General features: G+C 57.8%; 1 protein-coding gene across 10 annotated transcripts in view; it reads right to left on the bottom strand.

The window, feature by feature from the left end:
• SRCIN1 (SRC kinase signaling inhibitor 1) overlaps positions 1-19,750 on the bottom strand; it is a 66,279-nt gene extending 46,529 nt beyond the window's left edge. For all 10 annotated transcript variants that reach the window (XR_008665119.1, XM_055330600.1, XM_055330609.1 and 7 more), the window contains exon 1: positions 19,494-19,750. Coding sequence is in view for 9 of the 10 variants with exons in the window: in XM_055330600.1 (XP_055186575.1) it covers positions 19,494-19,668 (175 nt within the window). In the remaining variant the exon portion in view is untranslated. The remainder of the gene's footprint in view (positions 1-19,493) is intronic.
• Between the last annotated feature and the right edge of the window lie 567 nt (positions 19,751-20,317).

The raw sequence follows: 20,317 nt of genomic DNA, 5'->3' as shown, positions 1-20,317 counted from the left end.
CATTCGGTTGGAAGCTGCCTCAGGGCAAGGCCTTAGCCTACTCCCTCAGACTGGAGGCCTCCTTGATGGGAGAGCTACCACTCCATCCAGATGGGGTGGTCTTGCAGGACAGAATGGGATGGGGGAAGGAGGCCATCAGGCCACCTCAGGAGAGGGGTGGGGACCTGGGGGCCATCAAACGAAGTCAGGCTTGGTGTCAGTGACATCTCCACCAGCCACCCTGGCTCTGCATGGCTGTGGAGTCCTTGCTTCCTTCTACCTGTTGCCCTCTCCCGTCAGTGGGCAGGAGTGACACCTCCAGCCTGTTCTGTGTACCCCTGCCTGTATCTTGAAAAGCAGTCTCTGCGACTCCTCCAGCCAAATGCCTTTCACAGGAAGGAAACAAAGGCCCAGAGAGTGGACCTGACCCAGTCATACTGGAGCTGGAGACAGAGCCAGAAGTGGAACCCAGGCATCCTGGACCCCAGGGACAAGGATTTTTTCCATTCCACTATGCTACTTCCCAGAAGGCGATTGCCAGGAGAGCCACCACCCCCCGCCCCCAGGCCCCAAGCCCCAGGAGGACATAGACTAACAATCTCCTTAGGAGGTCTCGGCGGCTGCAAGGTAGAAAACATGCTAGAGCATCCTGAGCTCCAGAGAGAAGAGCTGTGGGTCATGGCCAGCCACAAACCTAGGCATCCACCCCATCCCGGGGGAAGCTCACCACACAGAAATCAGGGGCCCCACATAGCACCCTGACCACACTCCTCAAACAAGACTTCCCCTTGCTGCAAAAGGGCCAGAAGCCAGCCACTTGACAAGAAGGCCAGATAAACAACCTTCCCTCTTTCCCCTGCACCATCCCACTCCGCAAACAGGCAAAGCTATGACGTTACCAAAAATCAATTTGGGGGTGAGAAAGCTCTGTTCAAACCTAGCTCTGCCACTAACTAGTTGTGTGACCTTGAGCAGGTTAGCAGCCTCCTTGAGCCTCAGTCCTCTCATTTGTTTAAAAAAAAAATAAAAAGCTAATAACACCCAGTAGACAGCCACATAGGTTGTGCACTGAATAACAATGAAAGGCACCAGCCTGGGGGGCAAGTGGGAGGCAGTTCCTTCCCCATCGGCCTGATTCCCTGATTTCCTTTCACCCCACTGTCAGAGTTTTATCAGACCCAGCACTGAAGGGTTTTGATTTTTTGCTACTAATGAAGATCTGGCTAATTGACTTTCCTGGAAACGGAGGGGGCGGAGATGCAGAGGGGAGCGTATCACCCTCTGTCTGAAGCTGTTGCTGGAAAAGCTGGGACCAGCCCTGGCGTGGGCCCACGTGGCGCCGCGTTAACAAGCTAACTCCTGCATGGCATCTCCACCATCACGCGCCCAGGGAAGGTGTCCTGTCAGCTCTCCGTCTCCTTGGAGAGGCAGCCGAGAGGAACACAGGCTGAGAGGAAGGAAACACAAGACGGTGGGAAGGGAGGGACATGGGCACCTGTCCCCCAGCTCTGCCACCACTCTGAAGAGGCTGCCAGAGCTCCTGCTCTCCCAAGGGGCACTGGAGCCTCAGGGTGCTATGGCCAGGGCAGCCAGCACGGACAGAGGGACCTCACCCCAAAAGCATGCTTAGAGGAGGGGACCTCCTGTTCCCAGGGGGAGACATCCCAATCTATTGGAAATGAGGGGCCCATCTATCACCCCCACCTTCCCACGGGGAAGTTGTCAATATCCAGTGTTCAGCGAGAGCCTCCTAGATGTTGGGCAGGAGCCCCAGACTTGCTAGATCCCTCTACATCCTCCACAGAGACACCATCCTTCTTGGGGTCAGACTCTCTCTAGGAGGCACTTTCTCTGCCAGCACCCAGACAGCTCCCTCAGCCACCAGAACCACCAGGGTCCTGGTATCTCCAGATGCCAAGCGCATGCTCAGCAGCTCAGGCACACGCTCCTGCTCACTCACCCTATCGGCATCATACTTGTGCACCATGGGGCACGCCCACTTGCCCAATACCCGCTCACCAACATGTGTCCAGCCACAAACTGCCTCACCTGCACCCGCCACGGGCATCTACACGCAGATGGGCACACCCAGGCCCAGCCAGGACCCAGGTCACCCAGACGCCACCCTGACTCACCATTTTGCCGTCTCAGATGCCATATGGACAGACAGCACACTGTGCCGTATAGACACATCATGTACATTTAAGGACACCTCCCACCCCCCGAGAGATCGCAGTGCATCCAGAGGCTACCTCAAGTGCCAGGTCAGTCCATCTCCAGCTTAGAGTGTGAGACAGTGGGGACCCCATTTGCCTTTCCTGAATCCAGCTACACCTCAGGGAAGCAACTTCCTTGGCCTCTCTCCTGCTTTGCCAGGTTCAGGACTTCCTTGCTAAAGTGCTCGAATTCCTTTTTGAAATAGAGGGATGGGTATAAACCTCAAGCACCTCCACTCTGATGGTTGTTTAATCAAAAGGTGATGCCAAGGACCCTCAGCCTTTGCTCTACCTCTACAGGTGCTCAGGGGGAGGAGCCATGTGCCTTTGACCCTCTTCCACCTGCTTGCGAAAGGTGAAGCCGGGGCCACTGGGCTCCAGGGCTCAACCCTCACATCATGGGTTAATTACTCTACTGCCTAGCAAGCAGACAGAGAACAAACAGACAAATCTGCATCATATTATTCCTCTCCCTGGGGACACCAGGTTAGGACCAGAGAGCCTCTGGAGGGTCGAGGCCCAAGCAGAGGTGGGAGAAGGCAGGAGACCCCGCAGATTTCCTGCCTGACCTGGGAAGCCAGATCAGATACCACAGGCATCTTTCAGAATTTGTCCCTGTTGTCTCACCTGAACCCTCCCACCAGAGCAGATCCAGGAAGTCAGAGCACAGGCTGGAAAGCAAGCAATAAAGTCTCCCCTTCCATCTGCAAGACTGGAAGCCTCCAACCTTCTCTTCACAAGTAAACCACCCGACCATTGAAGTGACGAGGGATAAGCTGGGCACCAGGCCCACTGGGTGCTGTGGGAGACGCCAACCGGCCGAGTGCCACTGCCCCCGACAACTGTGCACATCACCCCCCACCCCCGGACAGTCTGCGAGGGCTCGGTGGCCAGTGCTTACTCAGTTCTCAGGGTCCCCTTGTCAGGTTCCTCTCTCTCACTTCACAACGAGGAAGAGGAGGTTCGGGAAGAGTACCTTGCCCAGATCAGAGCTGACAAGTGGAGGATTCTCATTTCAAGGGTGGGAGTTCTCAGCACAGACCCCCTTCTTTCCTGTACACCCTGCTGCCCTGAAGGATATGCTGACTCTGCCATTAAGGCATCCCTGGGTCGTCCAGCCACTGGGCCAGAGCCTCTGTTGTCCTCCTCTCAAGTCCGTGAGAGAAGACTGGAGCAGCCCTCCTCCTGGGTGAAGCACAGAGACCCTGGGCACCATCCCCCACCCCGGGAGGTCCCACACCAGGAGATCCAAAGGGACTCTTCCCCAGGGTGGGGCTGGGAGGGATGGGGGGGCAGGGAACTGAGCTGCTCCAGGGCCACAGAGGCCCATGGCTGGGCAGAGGTCCCACAGTTCTGAAAGAACCTCTAGGGGCCCTACCTTCTCACACTTTAGTGGGGTACAGAGTCCTCCCAACCCCCGCCACAGAGGAACTGGAAGTCCTCCCTATCTCAGGAATGCCATCCAGCCAGGGCTTGGATACCTCCAGGAATGGGGAACTCATTACATCTGAGTCACTGATCATCGTGTGGGGTTATTCCTTCCCTAAAATGAGCCAGCATCTATGCCCATGGCCCTCAGAGGGATCTGGGGCAGGTCATGACCTCTCCCTTCAGAGCAGGATGGGGGCTTTGGAACCTGAATCTCCTTTTCTGAACCCAACACTTTAGGTCCTTCCTTCATGGCCTGGTTTTAGCCCCCCAGCCATCTGCCTTCTGTTGGGTGACCTCCATGTTGTTACCACTCTTCCTCGTTGGTGGCCTTCAAAACTGCTCCAATGGTGTGATGAGGTCTGAGCAACCCAGATGACCTCTCTCTGCTTCTGCTTCAGCAGCCCTCCCCCTGCTCCCAGCATGTGTGCCGGGGTAACAAATAGCCAGGACACACCCAGCCCTGCTCTGGGACCAGAACACACCTCCCTTGACTCCTGCTGCTAAATCTCAGGCCTCCCCTGACCTCGAACTTTGGAGGCCAACTTGATTCCTCTTGCCTGGGATGGATGACTCTTCTGGCAAGGTGAGCTGAAGCTGCCTGCTCCTTCCAGACACTTCCATCTGTCTTCTGGTGCCTGGCCTTGCTAATTATGATTCAAGGACTCTGCTCCGGGGCTTAGCCCCCTCCCAGCACCTCTATCCCCTACTGCCCCAGTAAGGCAGATCCGAGGCCTAGGCACCCAAGGGTGTACTCAAGAGTCTACCCCGGGCAACCTGCTCTGCCTATAAGTCTCTGGTTAGTGCCCTGAGGCCCTTGATGCCCTGTCCGGCAGCCAGCCCATCTCAGGAACATGCCTAACCACTCTGAGGACTGGAAAATCACAACCCGCATTATAATATCTGATGCATATTAACTACACAGTGCTTCCTTCTATTCTGCTTCCTCCTCCCCACTGCTGACCCTGCCCTACTGCCAGGGGGGTCCCAGGCTTGGAAGGAGAGGCTCCCTCACCCCCAGCTGCTTCCCTGCACTGTGCCCCATATCTGCATCCCATGCTCGTGCAGTGGCTAATTCTGGCATCTCATCAGACAGTAATTATGGGGGAATCAGCAGTGCTGTCATCTCTGCAGCTCGGCACCTGTCACCATGCCACCATCCCCAAGCTGCTGGGATGGGACCGGAAGCTGAGAGAGGAGGGGTGTGCTGGGGTGATGGGCATCCACTCCTTCCCTGCCTCTGCAGCCCTCAACTTCTTCAACCCTACCACCCCACAAGGCATGGGGCGCATATTGACTGGGTGGCCACTGGCCATGGAGGGCAGGTACCGAGAGTGTGTGTCATGCATCCCGCGCACACATGCTCACGACCAAATAGAGCAGGAATAGCACAACAAGCCAAGGCTCAAATCTTGCCTAGGCCCTCTCATATGTGTGTGCTATTGAATAAGTCATTTTACTTCCCTGGATGTCAGATTCCCCAAAGGCAAAATGGGGGAAACAGTGCCTACCCTTGGGAAGATGGGAAGAATTAAACATGTGAAGTACCTAGCCCCATGCTTAGCACGTGTACAATCATGTATTCACTCAACAAACAATTAGGAGGCACCTATTCTGTGTCACCATCACCAATGCACCATAGTTTGGTGAGGATCACGCTGGGGCCACACTAGGCACAGGTATTTTGTCCGGCTGGTGATGTGCTGTTTCGTTTTTTTGAATTTTAATATCTTTAAGGAGCACATGCACTGTCCCTCACCATGGTTCCCACCATTGCTATTGTCCTCATTCTCAGCTTCAAGGCTTCATGCATTTCCTGCCCATGAAGAGCAAAAGTGGACCAGCAGGTTCGGCTGCGTCCAGAACCAATGGCCAGAAGACACATGACAGTATGGTGGGAGAGTTCAGAAGGGCAAGCCTGGAGGTGGTCCTGGAGGAGCATCTCAGGGAGGCGCAGAAGTGGAGGTGACAAGAGGGGACATCCCGGAAGATGAGCCCTAAAAACAAAGGTTCACAGAGGAGACAGGCCAGCCCCAGGGGGAGCTGCTGGAGACACAGACTTCTAAGGGGGGGGGGGGTCCTTCCTGGTGTTGGATCTCCAGGCCTCCAGGCATGCCCCATCCTCCAGGATGGTTTACTAGGTGGGCCTCACCGATGAAGTCACAGTGTGAAACCACCTTACAACCAAGCAGCACATGCTGTCACAACCAGGTCACTGAGTCACTTCCCTGGCCCTGTGGCCCATTCCCCACATGGAGAGGAATTCTGCTCTGAACCAAAAGGAGGTCGGGAAATTGGAACATGCCAACCTCCAGACTCCTCCCCAACCTTCTCCCACTCTAGGCTCCCCTGGGGGCCGAACCAGGAATGGAGTTGGGGCAGGAAGGTGGAGATAAACCTCAGAGCCAATTCTCATGAACTCTGGAGGAACCCCACTTGCGGGGCCTCAGAGAGTGAGGTAAAGTGTACCTCTCTGCCTACAGCATGAGAGACCGAAGCTAGAGTACTTTAGGTGGAGGGGGAGTAGGGCAGTATGGAGGCTGCCATAATGGATTATCTGTGTGACCTTGGGCATGTTGCTTGACCTCTCTGGTCTGTCTCCTCCCCTGTAAAACAATAGCATTGTTTTACTAGCACATGCACAGAGCTTAACCCAGCCTATGGCTCCTGTATTATCAAGTAAACATTCAGTAAATATTGGTCATTAGTATTTTCATTTTTACATAGGATGATTTTCCCCCCAAAACTCAGCAAGGACTAAGTGAGCCCCCCACCGTGCCAGGCCCCCACTCCCTTGCAACTCGGAGCCCACAAAGGGAGCTCAGAGTACTCTTGTAAGTGAAACCCAAGTCAATGTTGAGGCACTGACCTCCACGGATGACCCCACCCATCCCCACCCCTAATAATCCTCCCTGTACTCTTCCAAAACCCATCCACATCTTATTCCGCTCTGGGTGGATAGGCAGGACCGGGTTGCTTCCCTTCTTTACAGATACAGGAAGTCTTGGAAGATATTGAGCTCCCTGCCTCTGGGAGTATTCCAGAAAAGGGTGGGTGAGAAAGGAGAGCATTCAGGCCCCCTTCCTGGTTCCCTGCCCCAAGCGCACTGGGGAAGCTGAGGCTCAGCCCTTCTGCTAGGGGTATAGGGGAAGGGGGGTTGGCCCGAGTGACCAGGACAAGGGGGAGGAGGGTGGGCAGAGGAGAAGGGCTGCCGTCTCAAGTGCTCCTGCCTCCTTCTGGCAGCAGCCACTGGGCAGGGGAGGGAGGGGAGCAGCCCCATTGCTCTTTTAGGAAAACGGTAATTTTAATTAAGAGGCAGACAAACGAGCGAGCGCTCTGCAGATTGTCTCGGAGCAAAGTTATTAAAAAGCCATCAAGGCAGCAGCAGCAGTCACAGTGGCAAGGAGGGCTGCCTCCCCCAGCTGCCCACCAAGATTGGGGCTGAAGCATCCTTCAGAGAGATGGAAAAGGGCTGGAGGATGTGAGTCTTCAACAGCCACGGTGGGGATCCTGCAGCCCCACTCCTCAGGTGGGGGGACAGAGAAGGACCCAGACAACACTGGGCTCAGGCTGTCCTGGGGTGGGAGGGGTGTGAGCAGAAAGGGAACCAGCAATGGGGCACAGTCCCTGCTGTAGGCCAGGCTCTGGACCAGCTGCTGCTTTTCTTGTACTCTTCTCATTACCCTGCCATTTCTGTTTTGAATTTACACACCCCCCACTTTTTTAAGTAAGCTCCACACCCAACGTGGGGCCTGAGATAAAAAATCACATGCTCTATTGACTGAGCCAGCCAGATGCCCGACAACCCTGCCATTTTACAGGCAGGAACACGGAGGCTCAGAGAAAAGCATCTGGTCCAGGTCCACAGAGCTAGGAAATGGCTTAAATGAGGATTTGAGCCCAAATCAGGTGGTCTCAGGTCCAGGGCCCCAAGTTGCTGGTCCTGGGCACAGACTTAGGCAGTTGGGTCACTGAGGCCCTGTGAAGTGGCCTTGGCACTGGTCCAACCATGCTGCCCACAGTCCCCAAGATCACTAGGGACTTGGAGCCTCGATTACTGCCTACTTGGTGGGGTCACACGATGTAAAGAGGTGCCATCGGGTCAAGGAACACTCTACAAGGACTTATAGTACAGAGCAGCTGCCAGCAGAGGAGCAGGAGTGGACAGGGGCCTCGGAAGACACCGAGTCACAGTCCTGGAGTGGAAGCAGTATTCCGCAAGCAGCTGGCCGGGCCACAGCCCAGGCTCCGTGGCTGGTGAACTTAACCAACTCCTTACCCTCTATTTGCTCAGCACTTCAGCAATGGAAGAACTTTTATCTGCCTTGGTCATTGTTGGGACTCAGACCTTAGCCCAGTGCCTGGCACAGAGGAGGTATTCAATAAATCTTTATTGAATAAATGAACCAACGAACAAATGAATGAACGAATGAATGATTGAATTACTGAATAAATGAAATAAGATCACAGGTTTGCTAGTGCCTATAAACTAAACAGAGCTGTACTGAGGTGGGATATGATCCCATGTCCCATCCCCCACCCTCTGGCCTCCGCTGGAACACAGGCTTCCCTCCATAAGAAGGGCCCCCTGTTCCTGACCCCCTCTCCCCCCACCTCCCCGCCACCAGTCCCCTCAGCAGAGGGCTCCTGCCTCCTCCCCACCTTCCCACCCCCAAATACACAGAGGCTTTGCAGCCAGCACACATATGTACATGCACACACATACTAACTCACATGCACACATAGACACATTCTCCGCCAGGCAAGTTGCCCTCCCCAGAGTCAAGTCTCTGCTGTCCCCTCCCCTGGCAAAGGCCTGGGCCCACCAGGGATAGCCCCCCTCCCCCATTTCTGGCCCTCTAGGCTGGGGAGAGGCATTTGGCTAAGAAGCAGTGGGAGGCAGGATGGCGAGGGGAAGCCTCCCTCCTGGCTTACCAACCTGGAGACTTTAAACAGAGGGAACAGAGTCCTGGAGCCTTCCCTCCCGCTGCACGCTGGAGCCCTGGGTGAGGGACAGGAAAGGAGGAAAGTCGTGAATGAATGCCCAGTCAGAGAAGAGGAACTGGAGAGAACGAGGGGCCCAGGGTGGGGCTCCCAGAGTGGGCTGGGCTGGGGCACGGGCCTTGGGCCACAGGGTTGGAGCAGGGTTAGGGACAGGGCAAGGCAGCGCCTTAGGAGCCATCCCTTTAGGGGATACTGGGGGTTGGGGGGCAGGTAGGATAGAGACTGGGTGTTGGAGGAAGAGCAGGGGCTGAAGGGGAAGAGACACTGGTGGGAGACAGACAGGAGGACAGACAGCAAGACAACACAAAAAACATGGAGTCCCCAGAATGAGGTCCCCAGGACAGACAGCAGGCAGGCCTGCTTCTCCTCCCAGAAGTGGGGGCAGGCCTTTTACTGGAGTGCCCAAATAAGATCCCAAATGATAGCACCTTGGAGGGTCCATCTGTGTCCCCCAACCAAGGTCGCCCAACATTGAAAGGCTGGTGGGCTCAGAGTCAGAGGGACCTGACAGCCCTCTCCCAGTGTGAGAGCCCCATCTGCTCCACTCACCCCCTAACCCTGAGGAAGCCCCCCACCTCCCCTGCCTGTAACGGAGGAACACCCAACAAGCACTCACACACTCTCGCTGTGATAAGAGCTATGTAGGAAAATGGCACCCCTGTCCCAAATTGCCTGAGGCTCTATACCTGCCTCCTGCCTCCTCACCCACCAGTGCCAGGGCAGGGCCCCTCCACGGTCCATTCTGGTCCACTCTGCAGGGAAGTCCTTCTCACTCTACCCTTTTCCCCTCATGCTGCAGTATCTACCCATTGCCTTTCATCCTGGGGCGTGCAGCATTAACACCCTTGCTGCCCAGAGACACTGTGGCCTCTACCCTATCGAGCACAGCCTTCACTAAGCTGGCTCAGACCCATCCATACCCACATCACGTCTGGCTGCAAGAGTTCTCAGAGCCCCCTGCCAATCTCATGGTTCCAATTTTCCCACCGATTACCCAAGACGCAGGCATCCTAGGGAGAAGCAGCTGTTGTACCCAGATGTGGGGACATTGACTGAAGGAAGAAATCAAGAATGCTCCCTAACGGATCTAGCCCCAGAGGGCTTCTGGGACAAGGCAGTGTGGTTTGGGATAGGGCATGGAAGGGACAGATGGAAAGGGGCACAGAGTCCAGGAGAGTGAAGACTCAGGAGGTCTACCTTCCTTCTCACCACCAGCCTTGAGTGGCAGCTGCAGGGACCCAGCCCCAGATAAACTGAGGTGAGCATCTGGGTTTAAAAAAAAAAAAAACTAAAGAGGGAACCTGGGTGGCTCCATCGATTAAGCGTCTGCCTTCAGCTCAGGTCATGATCCCAGGGTCCTGGGATCGAGCCTCGCATCACATCGCAGCCCATCTCGTTCGGGCTCCCAGCTCAGGGGGGAGTCTGCTTCTCCCTCTCCCACTGCCCACTGCTCATGTTCTCTCTTACGATCTCTCTCTCTCTCTCTCTCTCAAATAAATAAATAAAGTCTTAAAAAATATATACAAACACAATACCTATATAAAAATAAAATTTAAAAGCTAAAGAGGTTATTCTCACATATGCCCTTCCTCCAGGAAGAGTGGTCCCCTGTTCAGTCATTCCTTGGACAGTGAGGAGGACAAAGACAAAGAAATTACTATTTATTGAAGGTCCCTAGTGTGCTAGGAAAGTTACCTAAATTCCCCCCATTTAGTCCCAGCACCCAACCCGCAAGGAAAACGCTGCTATGGGACCCAGTTTACAGAAGAGGAAAATGAGCTTCAGAGGCGAAGTGACTTGCCCCAAACCACACACATCCATCTGACTCCAGAGCCCGAGCCCGAGCGCTTGACTCCTGAGCCAAGCTGCCTCCCGTCTCACCTCCTCCGGCTTTGGCTGTCTCCCCTCTTTCCAGCCCAAGCTCCAGGATAAGTTATTTCTGAAGGACAGTAAGTGGAAGAGAAGGCTTTGCTTCTGTCTCCTTCTGCCTCATCCTAGGGGTGGGAGGCAGAAGATGCTAACTATGGGCTGTGGAGGGACCAGGGAGCAGGGGAGGGGATGAGCTGTGGGGTGCAGGAGGAGCTGGACTAGGACCTTCCCAGCTTCATCTTTAAGTGCCATCCTGCCCCCTGGTGGGGGGGGGTGCTCCTTTCCTGCTCTCTCACCTCCTCCATGGAAGAGCATCAGGAAGCCACTCACAACCCCCTTCTCCTTCTAACTTCTAGAAATCCCCCAGCACTCAGGCTAGGGAGAGCCTTAAAGGTCAGGGCCAGCGATGTGACAATCTATGTCATCCTACCAGCCCTCACTTTCTCACTTGGAAAGAGGTTGGGACAAGAAAGGGGGCTCAGCAGGCCTGCCCAGCTACCGGGTGGGGGCGGAGAGGGCAGGGGGGCGGGAGAAGGACCGAGTCCTTCTCTGAAAGGGCTTCAGTGAGCCGTGGAATGCCTTCCCAAGGAGATGGAATCGTTAATTCTTCCCCAATGAGGCAGATGCTGGGGCCTAGAGTGAGGCCACAGATGCCCGCTGTGTCTGCAATTATCACTCGCCCTGGGGGTGTGGGCAGCCGGCAGGGTACCCTCCCACAACCACCTCCTCTGCTCTGCACAAATATCTCTAGCTAGGCCTCTCCATAGCGGTCTCTGGGTTTGGGCTTCTCAGTGGGGTCTCTGGGTCTTGAGGCCTCCCTGTGGACCCCTGGGTCTGGGGGCTCCAGCAGGCTCTGTGGCTGGGGTGGAAAAGAAGCCAGTGTGCGGGGATGGGGACGTTGGCGGCGGTGAGGCAGGCAGGCTGGTGAAAACCCAGTTCCCTCCCAGTCTTACAGGACTCCACGCCGGGACATGCAGGCAACTGGGCCAGGTGGTGGAGGCTACCGGGAACCAGAAAAAGGTTGTGGGGGAAGAGGAGCCACCCGCGGGCAGTGCCTCCGAGGAGGAAGATGCGGACTGGATTATAGCCCCTGACTGGAATGGAACGTAGCAAAGCCAGTTCTGCCGGGAAGGGAGAACAGTGAGTCTTCTCTGATTCAGACAGCTGAAGCCTGTAGCCACCCGCTTATCCATCCTCTGGGCTGAGGGCGTAGATTTGGGCAAAATGTGCCTTTGGAGCACAAGGGACTGTTTGTGTTTTGTAAGGTGTGTGTGTGTGCGTGCGTGCGTGCCTGCCTGCCCTTGCACGCATGTGCCAATATTCTCTTGGGCCAAATCTCCATTTTTCCCGGTTCAACCGGAGCTTGGAAATATCCTTCCCACCCTCTCTGTGGTGAGGCATGTATTATCTCAGGGGAGGGGAACTAGGTAGAACTTGAGACAGCTGGAAGAGACCTTACAGGTTCTCTAGTGTCACCCTCTCTTCTCCTATGAAGGACATGAAGACCAGAGCAGGCAACTAACTTGCCCAAGGTCACACAGCAGTAGGGAAGGCAGGCAACCTGATCCCAGTCCAATGCTTGCTCTTTCCACTGCACTCCACCTCTCTGTGCTGGGGGATCAGAGTGACTATCCAGTCCACTTCTCCCCAGCAGGGCTGGGCCCCTCTCCATCATGGACCCCTGTACCCTGCCAACCACAACAGCCGCAAGGGGTTAAACTGGACCTATCAAGCTCCTCAGGATGGCCCAAAGGTCATCTCGAAGGTCATGCCAACCAGTCCCCTGCCCTTAGGTACAACACCAGCCTCCTCACGTTCACACACACCTATCATGAGGTCTAAGACAATGCCAGAGCTCCCTACCTTGGAGTGTTCCCCCTCCCTTCACACGCTGGGAGGTTTTCTTTCCCATCTAACCTCTATTCCTCCTACTGCAGCGTGGGCCTGTTTCCTTTCAAGCTGTCCTGGGCAAAGATAGGGGGAAGGGGAGAAGAATACTTTCTCACCCCCAAAGCCTTCTGTCTGCCTGCCCGCAATAGAGCGGATGAGGGCAGGGTGTCCCCGGGTGGCTGGGCCCTGAGCCCAGTGCGTGCGTGAGGCATGAGGAGTGCGCTGGGGGAGCAGCAGCCTGAGTGTGGGAGAAACAGCTCTTCTGGGAACTGTCCCTCCAACTCCTCATCCCCTGCAAAATCCTAAGTCTCAAGGTTAGGGAAGGGTCTCTTCTGGTTTCAGAGACATTTGTTCTCTTCGCCACACCATTTATTGAGTGTTTAATATGTATCAAGTGACGTGCTGGACATTTTCATCTATGATTACATTTAATCTTCGAGGCAATCCCATGGTCAGAAATGAATCTGCCCCCTGGGGATTCTCTAAGACTAAATCTAACCTTGATCCCTCTTGCTCCATTTCCTCTGGCCCAGTCTTCCTTGGCAGTGGAGGCCATCTTTGCTTCTGTCTTCAGATAATCTCACCACTACGCAGTGGCCCCAAATTATCTACTCCAGGCTGCCAACCTTTACCCCAGTTTTGCCCCAGGTGATGGGCATTATAGGGGTGAAAGCAACAGAAGCAGGACTGGGGGCTGGGATCCATGACACTGGCCCATACCAGACAGAGCACAGGCCAGGAGGCAGGCAAGGAGGCTCTGGGGGTAGTCCCCAGGAGATAAGGGGTGAGGACAGAACCAGGGGCAGCAGATTCTCTCTTGCTGATGATATCTGTGACCCTCGTAGGGAGCACGGATGGGGCTTCACCTTCTGTGTGGTAACTAGACAGGCCCCAGAGATGCAATGAGCTAGTCCTCACTGTGACCAGCTCTCAGGTCCGAGTTGCAACCCACAAACACCCAGAGCCCAGGGGCCTGAGCAGAAGCAGGCAGGGCTACAAGAGAGTGTGACCTGCCCTGGGCTGTGGCGGGGAGCTGACACCAGTGGAGGGACTCTTACACTTAATTAAGCTCCTTGGCATCTAGAGGGTGCTCCGGCCCTGGGAATGGAGGAGGAAGACCCCCACGCCAGCTTCCATGGGGTTTCACACATCCCATGGAAGCCACAGGCAACTTTAGTAAATTCACACAGTACTTGGCTTCCCTGTTTGGGCCTTTCGCAGTAGGGGTGATGAGGGTAGGGATCCCCTCCATTGGCGCTACCCCCCAGCCTGCTTCAAGCGTGTCTGGAAGCCAGGGGCCAGACCATCTCCCCAGGAAACATTCAGGCCTCAGCTTCCACCCCCACTAGGAGATGCTAGCAGTGAAAGCATGGGCCAATGGGCAAGGGAAGTCGGAATGGTGGGTGGGACTCTGGTCCTTGTGGGTGGCACCTTCCCCCTTCAAGCAGGCACCATTAATATATGCAAAGCATATGCAAATCACCCAGAAGAGAGACACAACATCCACGGAATGTCAGAAGAGACCTTGGAGATGATCCAGCCCACACCCCCTCATTTCACAGGTGAGGAAAGAGGCCCGCAGCAGGCAGGGACTTGCTCAAGGTCACTCGGACATTTGGGTGCTGAGGAAGAATTGGAAAGAGGTCTCTTTACTCAGAGTCTAGTGCTCTTTCCATGATGGTCCTGTCTTTTATATGGGAGGTCGACAAGATGGCAAAGGGGGCATGGGGCCTGGATGGGTCTCGAGGAAGGCCTACCAAGATACCAGGGGAGACGGGCAGGGAGAGGGCCCAAGGCTTCTCGGACCCCTCCCTCTCCACCTCTGAGCCTGGAACCAGTATGCTGGATGTGAAGGCGGCAGCGATGCCTGGGTCTGTGGGTCAGAGGGGTGGAGGGGCCGAGGCCAGAGGCGCTGGTTTCCAGCAGCCAAGCAGCAGAAGGCGGCAGGAGAACTGGAGTGTCAGAAGCCAATGTCAGGGCAAGGTGCCCGCTGTGGTGCGGGGAGGGGGATGGCGTCCTCGCTACACACACACATCTCCAAGTGCTCAGCAGCCCCCTTCCGCTGGGACTCTGATGACTATGGCACCTGACAGACCGTAATAGTCAACCCAGACCTGTCTCTTCTGTGGCTGCGGCTGCCCTCCACCCCCCAACTTGGCTTCTCAACCTTCCAGACAGTCCTAGAAAGCGGGACTAATGCTGGGGGGGAGGAAGACAGGCAGATGGGAGGGGGGCAGACTGTGAGAAAAGAAGAGACAAGGTGGAGAGAGAGAGAGAAGGAGAGAGAAAGAGAGAGAGAGAATCAAGTGCAGAGCAGAAACTGAGAGGCTGAGAGAAGGTAAGCCAGGGGGAAGAAGTAGGGGAGCTGAGGGGCAGGGGTGGGGGGCAGGTGGGAGCAGCGGAGCAGAGAGAGAAGGGGTTCCCGGCCGCTGGCACCAAAGGACAAAGCTAGAGCCTTATCAGGCATAGGAGCCCCATCAAGGCCTCAAGACTGTCTGGCAGGAGTTGGGGCCCAAGCCCCTGCCCTCTGCCCACCTCCCCAGCATTTCCGGGGGCTGCCAGGAAATCAGCCCCTCCTCCTCTGCCTGCCTGCCTCTCTCTCTCTCCCTTGGGGCAGCAGCCAAATCCAAAGCCTTCATCTCTGCTTTTCAGAGCTGGGAATGAAAGAAGGGGAAGCGAGTGCAGCCCTCAAACCCGCTGACGGCCAGATTTTTATTATCTTTGCTCGAATGGGCCCTAGGAAGCCAACAAGGGATTCTTCAAAGAGCATCTGAGTGGCTCATTGAAGCCTGCACCTGCACCAGCCCACCCACAACAGGCAGTCGGGGCATGGGGGGCACAAGCTGTCCCCCACCTCCCAAGCCCAGAGACCAGAATCGAGGCTGCCTGGAGCCTCACTTTCATTCAGTCCTCTGTGCCTAGGCAGGGGCCCCTCCATGAGGCAGCCAGGTTCCAAGGCCACACCCAGGCCTGCTGGGCCTCGGAGGTAGTCTCTGTCCCTCTCTGGGCCTCGAGGACACAAGCAAAGGAAGAAATTGGATCTCCTTGCCAGTGCTAGAGGAGATAAGTGCTTGGGATTCCTCGAAAGAGAAGCTTTTATGGCAAGCCCTAGGTCTTTCCCCTGAACTCTCTGCCTGCCCCACAGGCACCCCTCTGCTGCCTCCTGACTCCCCTTCACAGGACCCCACCCAACCACAGCTGCCCCTCCATTCCAGAGCCCCAGGCCCACCAATCAGCATGACCTCCCTCCATCCACATCCTCAACAGCAGCTCTCTTCTTTCCCCAAGACCTGACCTGGAGTGGGGGTGGGGCTCAAGCAGACCTGGTACTTCAAAGAGCCCAGCCTCCTCCCTCCTAAGCTTGGGTTTTGTCAAAGAAAGCCAAGGTTGGCACTGGGCAGACAATAGCCATGCCACCCCTGCCCCCCAGCTCTGACCACACTGTGGAGATCGATGCCCGCAGCCAAAGAAGGAATCAATGGTTCTAATTAAACCTTTTTTCCAGGGTGGGTCCCTGGCCAGAGAGAGAGAGAGAGAGAGAGAAAGAGAGAGCGTCTGAGGCTCTGCATCCCAGCACCCAAAGCTGTACCCTGTACATCTTTAAGAAACCTGGAGCTCAGCAGGAATCAGACCACAAAGACCCCAGACACCACCCCCCACCATTAGACAAGGAGGCAAGTAGAAGGCCTGGGGTGAGGGCAGGCCTCCTGATGGCTCTGTTCCCAGGGATCCTTCCCCTAGGAGAGTTCCCCTTCTCCATTCAGCACTGCCTGAGGACCACAGTTGCTTCTTCCAGCTCCCCAGACCCACATCTCCATCCCAGCCCTGAGGGTCATCATAGAGAATCAGCCATCATGGTAAGGGCAGAAGGGACAGGGCGGCAGTGGGGGGGGGGGCACTGGACAAAGACCCTCTTGTCCCCAAGGCACGGTGGCAAGAAGCCAGGGCAAAGCCTTTGCACTCGCTGCCAATGGTGCCTGGGTGCCAGGCAGTCTGGGTGGAGGGGGGGATCTTATTCTTGCAGCCCCCTTCCCTTACACCCCGAGCCCTCACCCCCAAGCCCTGCTTTTACACCAGGCCACCAGAAAAGTCTCTGCCCCAACAACTCTTAGCTCACCCGGAGCCCTCCTTCCTGCGTGGATGCCAGGCCCTGACACTTCCTCGCAGTGGCCCCAACACCAACCAGAACCAGCAAAAGCCCTCATGCATAAACTCAAACTGTCCCCCACATACATACACACACACAGCCATGCCAGAGAAACCACCACGACAGCTGCCACCAATAATGACAGAGCTTCATATTTTCATAGTGACAGTCTCCATCAAATGCATCATCAATTCTTTAAAACCAGCCAGAAGGATAGGAAAGCGAATGAGAGAAACTGAGGCATGAAGTTAGACAGCAAAGCAGTTGCCTCAAGGTCACCCAGCCAAAGATATCCAGGGTGGGGGAAGAAGGTATCCTACCCCGGCCCTCCCCCCTCCCCCCACAAAGTGCTCAAACCCCACACCAAGGAACATTCAGACCTACAAGTCCCAAGTCTGGTCAGCTGTCCCCCACTCCCAGTCCTTATCTGTTACCCCTTCCCCCCAGATAACAGTAGCTCTGACATCTCCGAGAAGGCTTCATCCAGGAGCCCTCCACCACCGCCACCGCGGGGGGGGGGGGGCGCGGGGAGGGCACTTCCTTTAAAGTTGGGGGCTGCAGGACCTCCTGCTTCCATAGTATTTGGAGAGGGAAAAACAGTCCCGGATCTCCTTGCACAATCCTTGTTCCTGCTCACCTGGCTCCCCTCGGCCCCCGGGGTCCCTTGGTCCAGCCTCCTCCCTAGGAGATCGGGCGCTGCCCTCGGCTGTCCTCTCCCACCAGGCCAGGGCAAAGCGCCGGAGGCACTGCCAGGGCTGCATGAGGAGGGGTGGGGCGGGGGGGCTAGCACCGGTCGCCGCACACGCCCCGCCAGGCCCTGCCAGCCGAGCTGCGGAGGCACCCGGCCGGCCCCCTCTGCTTCCACCAGCATCCTGCTGCCCCCACCGACAGGACTCGGAGCTGGCCCCGGAGCTTCTGACGTAGCAGGGGGGTGCGTGGGAGGGGAGGGGGGGCTATGGCGCGTCCCCTCCCCAGCCCCGCCCTCTGCCCCTCAGCCTCGGGCGGTCCCTACCTCCTCACTCATCCTGTATGCTCTCCCCAGTTGGGGGCGCCCTCCCCTGCCCTCTGGCCTCCGCAGGGGGAGGGCTTAAGATCAAATAGCCCCTCCCCCAGCCCCTCCTTCTTATGGCCCCTCCCTACCCGCCAGCTGAGCGGGGAGCTGGTCCCCAGTTTCTGCAACTGCTGCCTAGGCTCTGAGGTCTCCAGGGCTAGGGCCTCGAGGTGAGGGGGGCGGGGAGGGGGAATACAGACTCGTATCCTGGCAACACAGCCAACCCCAGAATGCACTCATCCCCTTCCTTCCCTGGGGGGCTGGCGCAAAGCGCCTACCACCACCGTCCAAGTGTGTTCACCCCATTCTGGGACCTGGGGGAAACAGAGGCCTTTGAGGCCCCCCCTCTGCTTCTCCGCTCCCCTCGCCTCCCCGCCACCGCCCCCCCCCGCATCCTTCTCTTCCTCCACCACGAATGGACCACTCCCCTCCCCCACTCCCCTCACCATCCATCTCCCTTCCTCTTCTCCCCACCCCTCCTCCCTCCACACGTACCCCTTTAAATTTTCACCCTTCGGGCCCCCTCCCCCGGGCATCACGAGGCCCTCCCCGCTAGGTCTCCAGCCTTGCCAATCCCTGACCCCCTCTGGTCCCAGGACTCCTGTCGCCCGGGTCCTTCTCCCAAGCCCGCACGCCGCCGTCCCCTACCCCCCCAACACCTGCGCCCCGAGCATCCCTCGCCCCACCGGCCGCCGCCTCCCCGGCCCGGCCGCCGCCCCCGCCCCCGGCCGAGGGGAAAACACACAAAGAAAACAGAAATACCTTCCACTTAAGCATGGAGGCACATTAGGGAGGAGAGAGACAGGGACATGCCTTGGGACGGAGCGTTCCCCATCGGGCGGGGGCGCGGGGGGCGGGGGCCCCGGGCCGGCCTGCCTGGCGCTCGCCCTCTTGCCGCCTCGCGGGCTCCTCGCTCGGCCCCAGCCCCGGGGCGCGGTGCCAGGCGGGCGGGCCGGGGGCGCGGGCCCCGCCGGGGTGGACCAGCTGGGAGGGCGCCGGCGGCCGGGCGTGTGGGTGCGCGCGCGCGCGCGGGCGTGTCACCGAGTGTGCGAGAGCGAGAGTGTGTGTGTGTGTGTGTGTGTGTGTGTGTGTGTGTGGGCGCGCGCGCGGGCCGGCGCGGGTGTGTCACTGCGGGCGGGAGCGCGCGCGGCGCGGGCACCCGCGTGTGGCCGGAACGTACAAAGGGCCGCCCGGGGTGGCGGCGAGCGGAGGGGGGGCGGCGCTGCGCCTCGCGCTCTCCAGCTGCACGGCGGGATCCCGCGGCGCGCGGCCGGGCCGGGGGTGCGGGGCGCGCTCACGCTCCCCTCCCCATTCCACCTGCTTCTCCCACCCCAAGCAGTGCTCGCACCACCAGCACAGAGACAAGCACCTAAGGCCCGGGACCGGTCTCGGAGCGGGGGGTTGCACCTCGAGAGTGGAGGACTTCTCGGTCTCCAAGCCCTGGCGCGCCCGGGGAAGGGAAAGCATTCGGGGAGAAACCGGACCGTGAGAAGGGACTGGGGGGGGGGGCACTTTTCAGCCAAGGTGACCTCTGAAAGCCACAGTCGCCCTAGTCAGGGAGAATCTGGACCCTCCTTCTGCCTCTGCCGGGACGCCCCCGCCCCCTCTGCTGAGACTCGCTCGGCCGCAGGGATCCGGTCCCCCGGCGCCCCCTGCTGGGCGGTCTCCTTGCCCCCAGCTGCGGTTGCGGCCCCTCCTGCAGGCGTGTGCTGGAACTGCAGAGGCCCGCGCTGGGAGTGAGGGGAGGCAGCTCCTCGTCTGTCAAGTAGGACCCGAAGGAGCGCGCTCCTGCCCCTTCTCACACCTCCCTTGGCTTTGCCGCGGCCACGTCCAAGGCAGCCTGCGCGGCGCCAGCTCTGCCCCACCCCTGCTTTATTCCCACCCCGACCCCGTCCCCACACCGGCCTACCTGTTGGCTCCACAGACTTCAGCTCTGACTGGCGCTGACCCTGACCCCTCCTCCTGTCCCAGTTGCTGGCTTCCTCTCTCCCTCCGGTTCTCTGTCCTGACCCTCCTCTCCCGAGCTTCTCTTGGGGAGGGGAAGGGGAACCGAGTCCTCTGCCACTTTTGTTTACTCCTGGCATTCCCAAAGCCACTTTAGATGGAGCAGGAAAGGGGTACAGTACATCTCTTCACTCTAGGACACGAGGTGGAGTGGCAGACAGACAGGAGAGGCAGGAGAGAAGACCCCACCCCAAGTGGCCCTAATGACAAACCGGTTTCCCCACTTCCTGGTCTACTAGGTTGCAACCTTAATCGAGGCTCTCCCATTTTCCTGCCCGCCCCCAGGCCTGCCCCTGAGCCAGCCTTATGCTTGGGTAGGGGCAAGTCCCAGATGCCCCTAGAGATTAATCTCCAGTTGCAGTAATTTAGGCCGTCGGGCCAGCGCAGGAGGAGGAGGGCCCCTTCCCAGCTCCAGCAGGATAGATCAGGAGGGCAGCCAAGAGCCATGTCTCAGACACACCGTCTGGGCACACGACCCCAGCAGTCGGCACCCTGACTTCTCCTGTCCTGGGCCAGCTGCCTCTCTCTCTGCCAACTGGACGGTGCCCATCTTTTGGCCTCTGAGCACACAGTGGGCATTCATCCAGCTCCCTGACTGGCTGTCTGCCCAGGATGGGCATGGGAGGCAGCAAGCCCTGTGTAGAGGAGGGGGCGGTGTGGGGAGGGGTGGCTTCCCCCCAGCTGCTCGGAAACAACCTCCTATGCCTTCCAGAGTCTACAGGCTGAGGA

The sequence above is a fragment of the Nyctereutes procyonoides genome, unplaced genomic scaffold (genome assembly GCF_905146905.1).
Source record: "Nyctereutes procyonoides isolate TBG_1078 unplaced genomic scaffold, NYPRO_anot_genome, whole genome shotgun sequence".
Taxonomy (NCBI): domain Eukaryota; kingdom Metazoa; phylum Chordata; class Mammalia; order Carnivora; family Canidae; genus Nyctereutes; species Nyctereutes procyonoides.
Note: the sequence above shows the minus strand (reverse complement) of the source record. Positions and strands in the feature narration are given on the sequence as shown.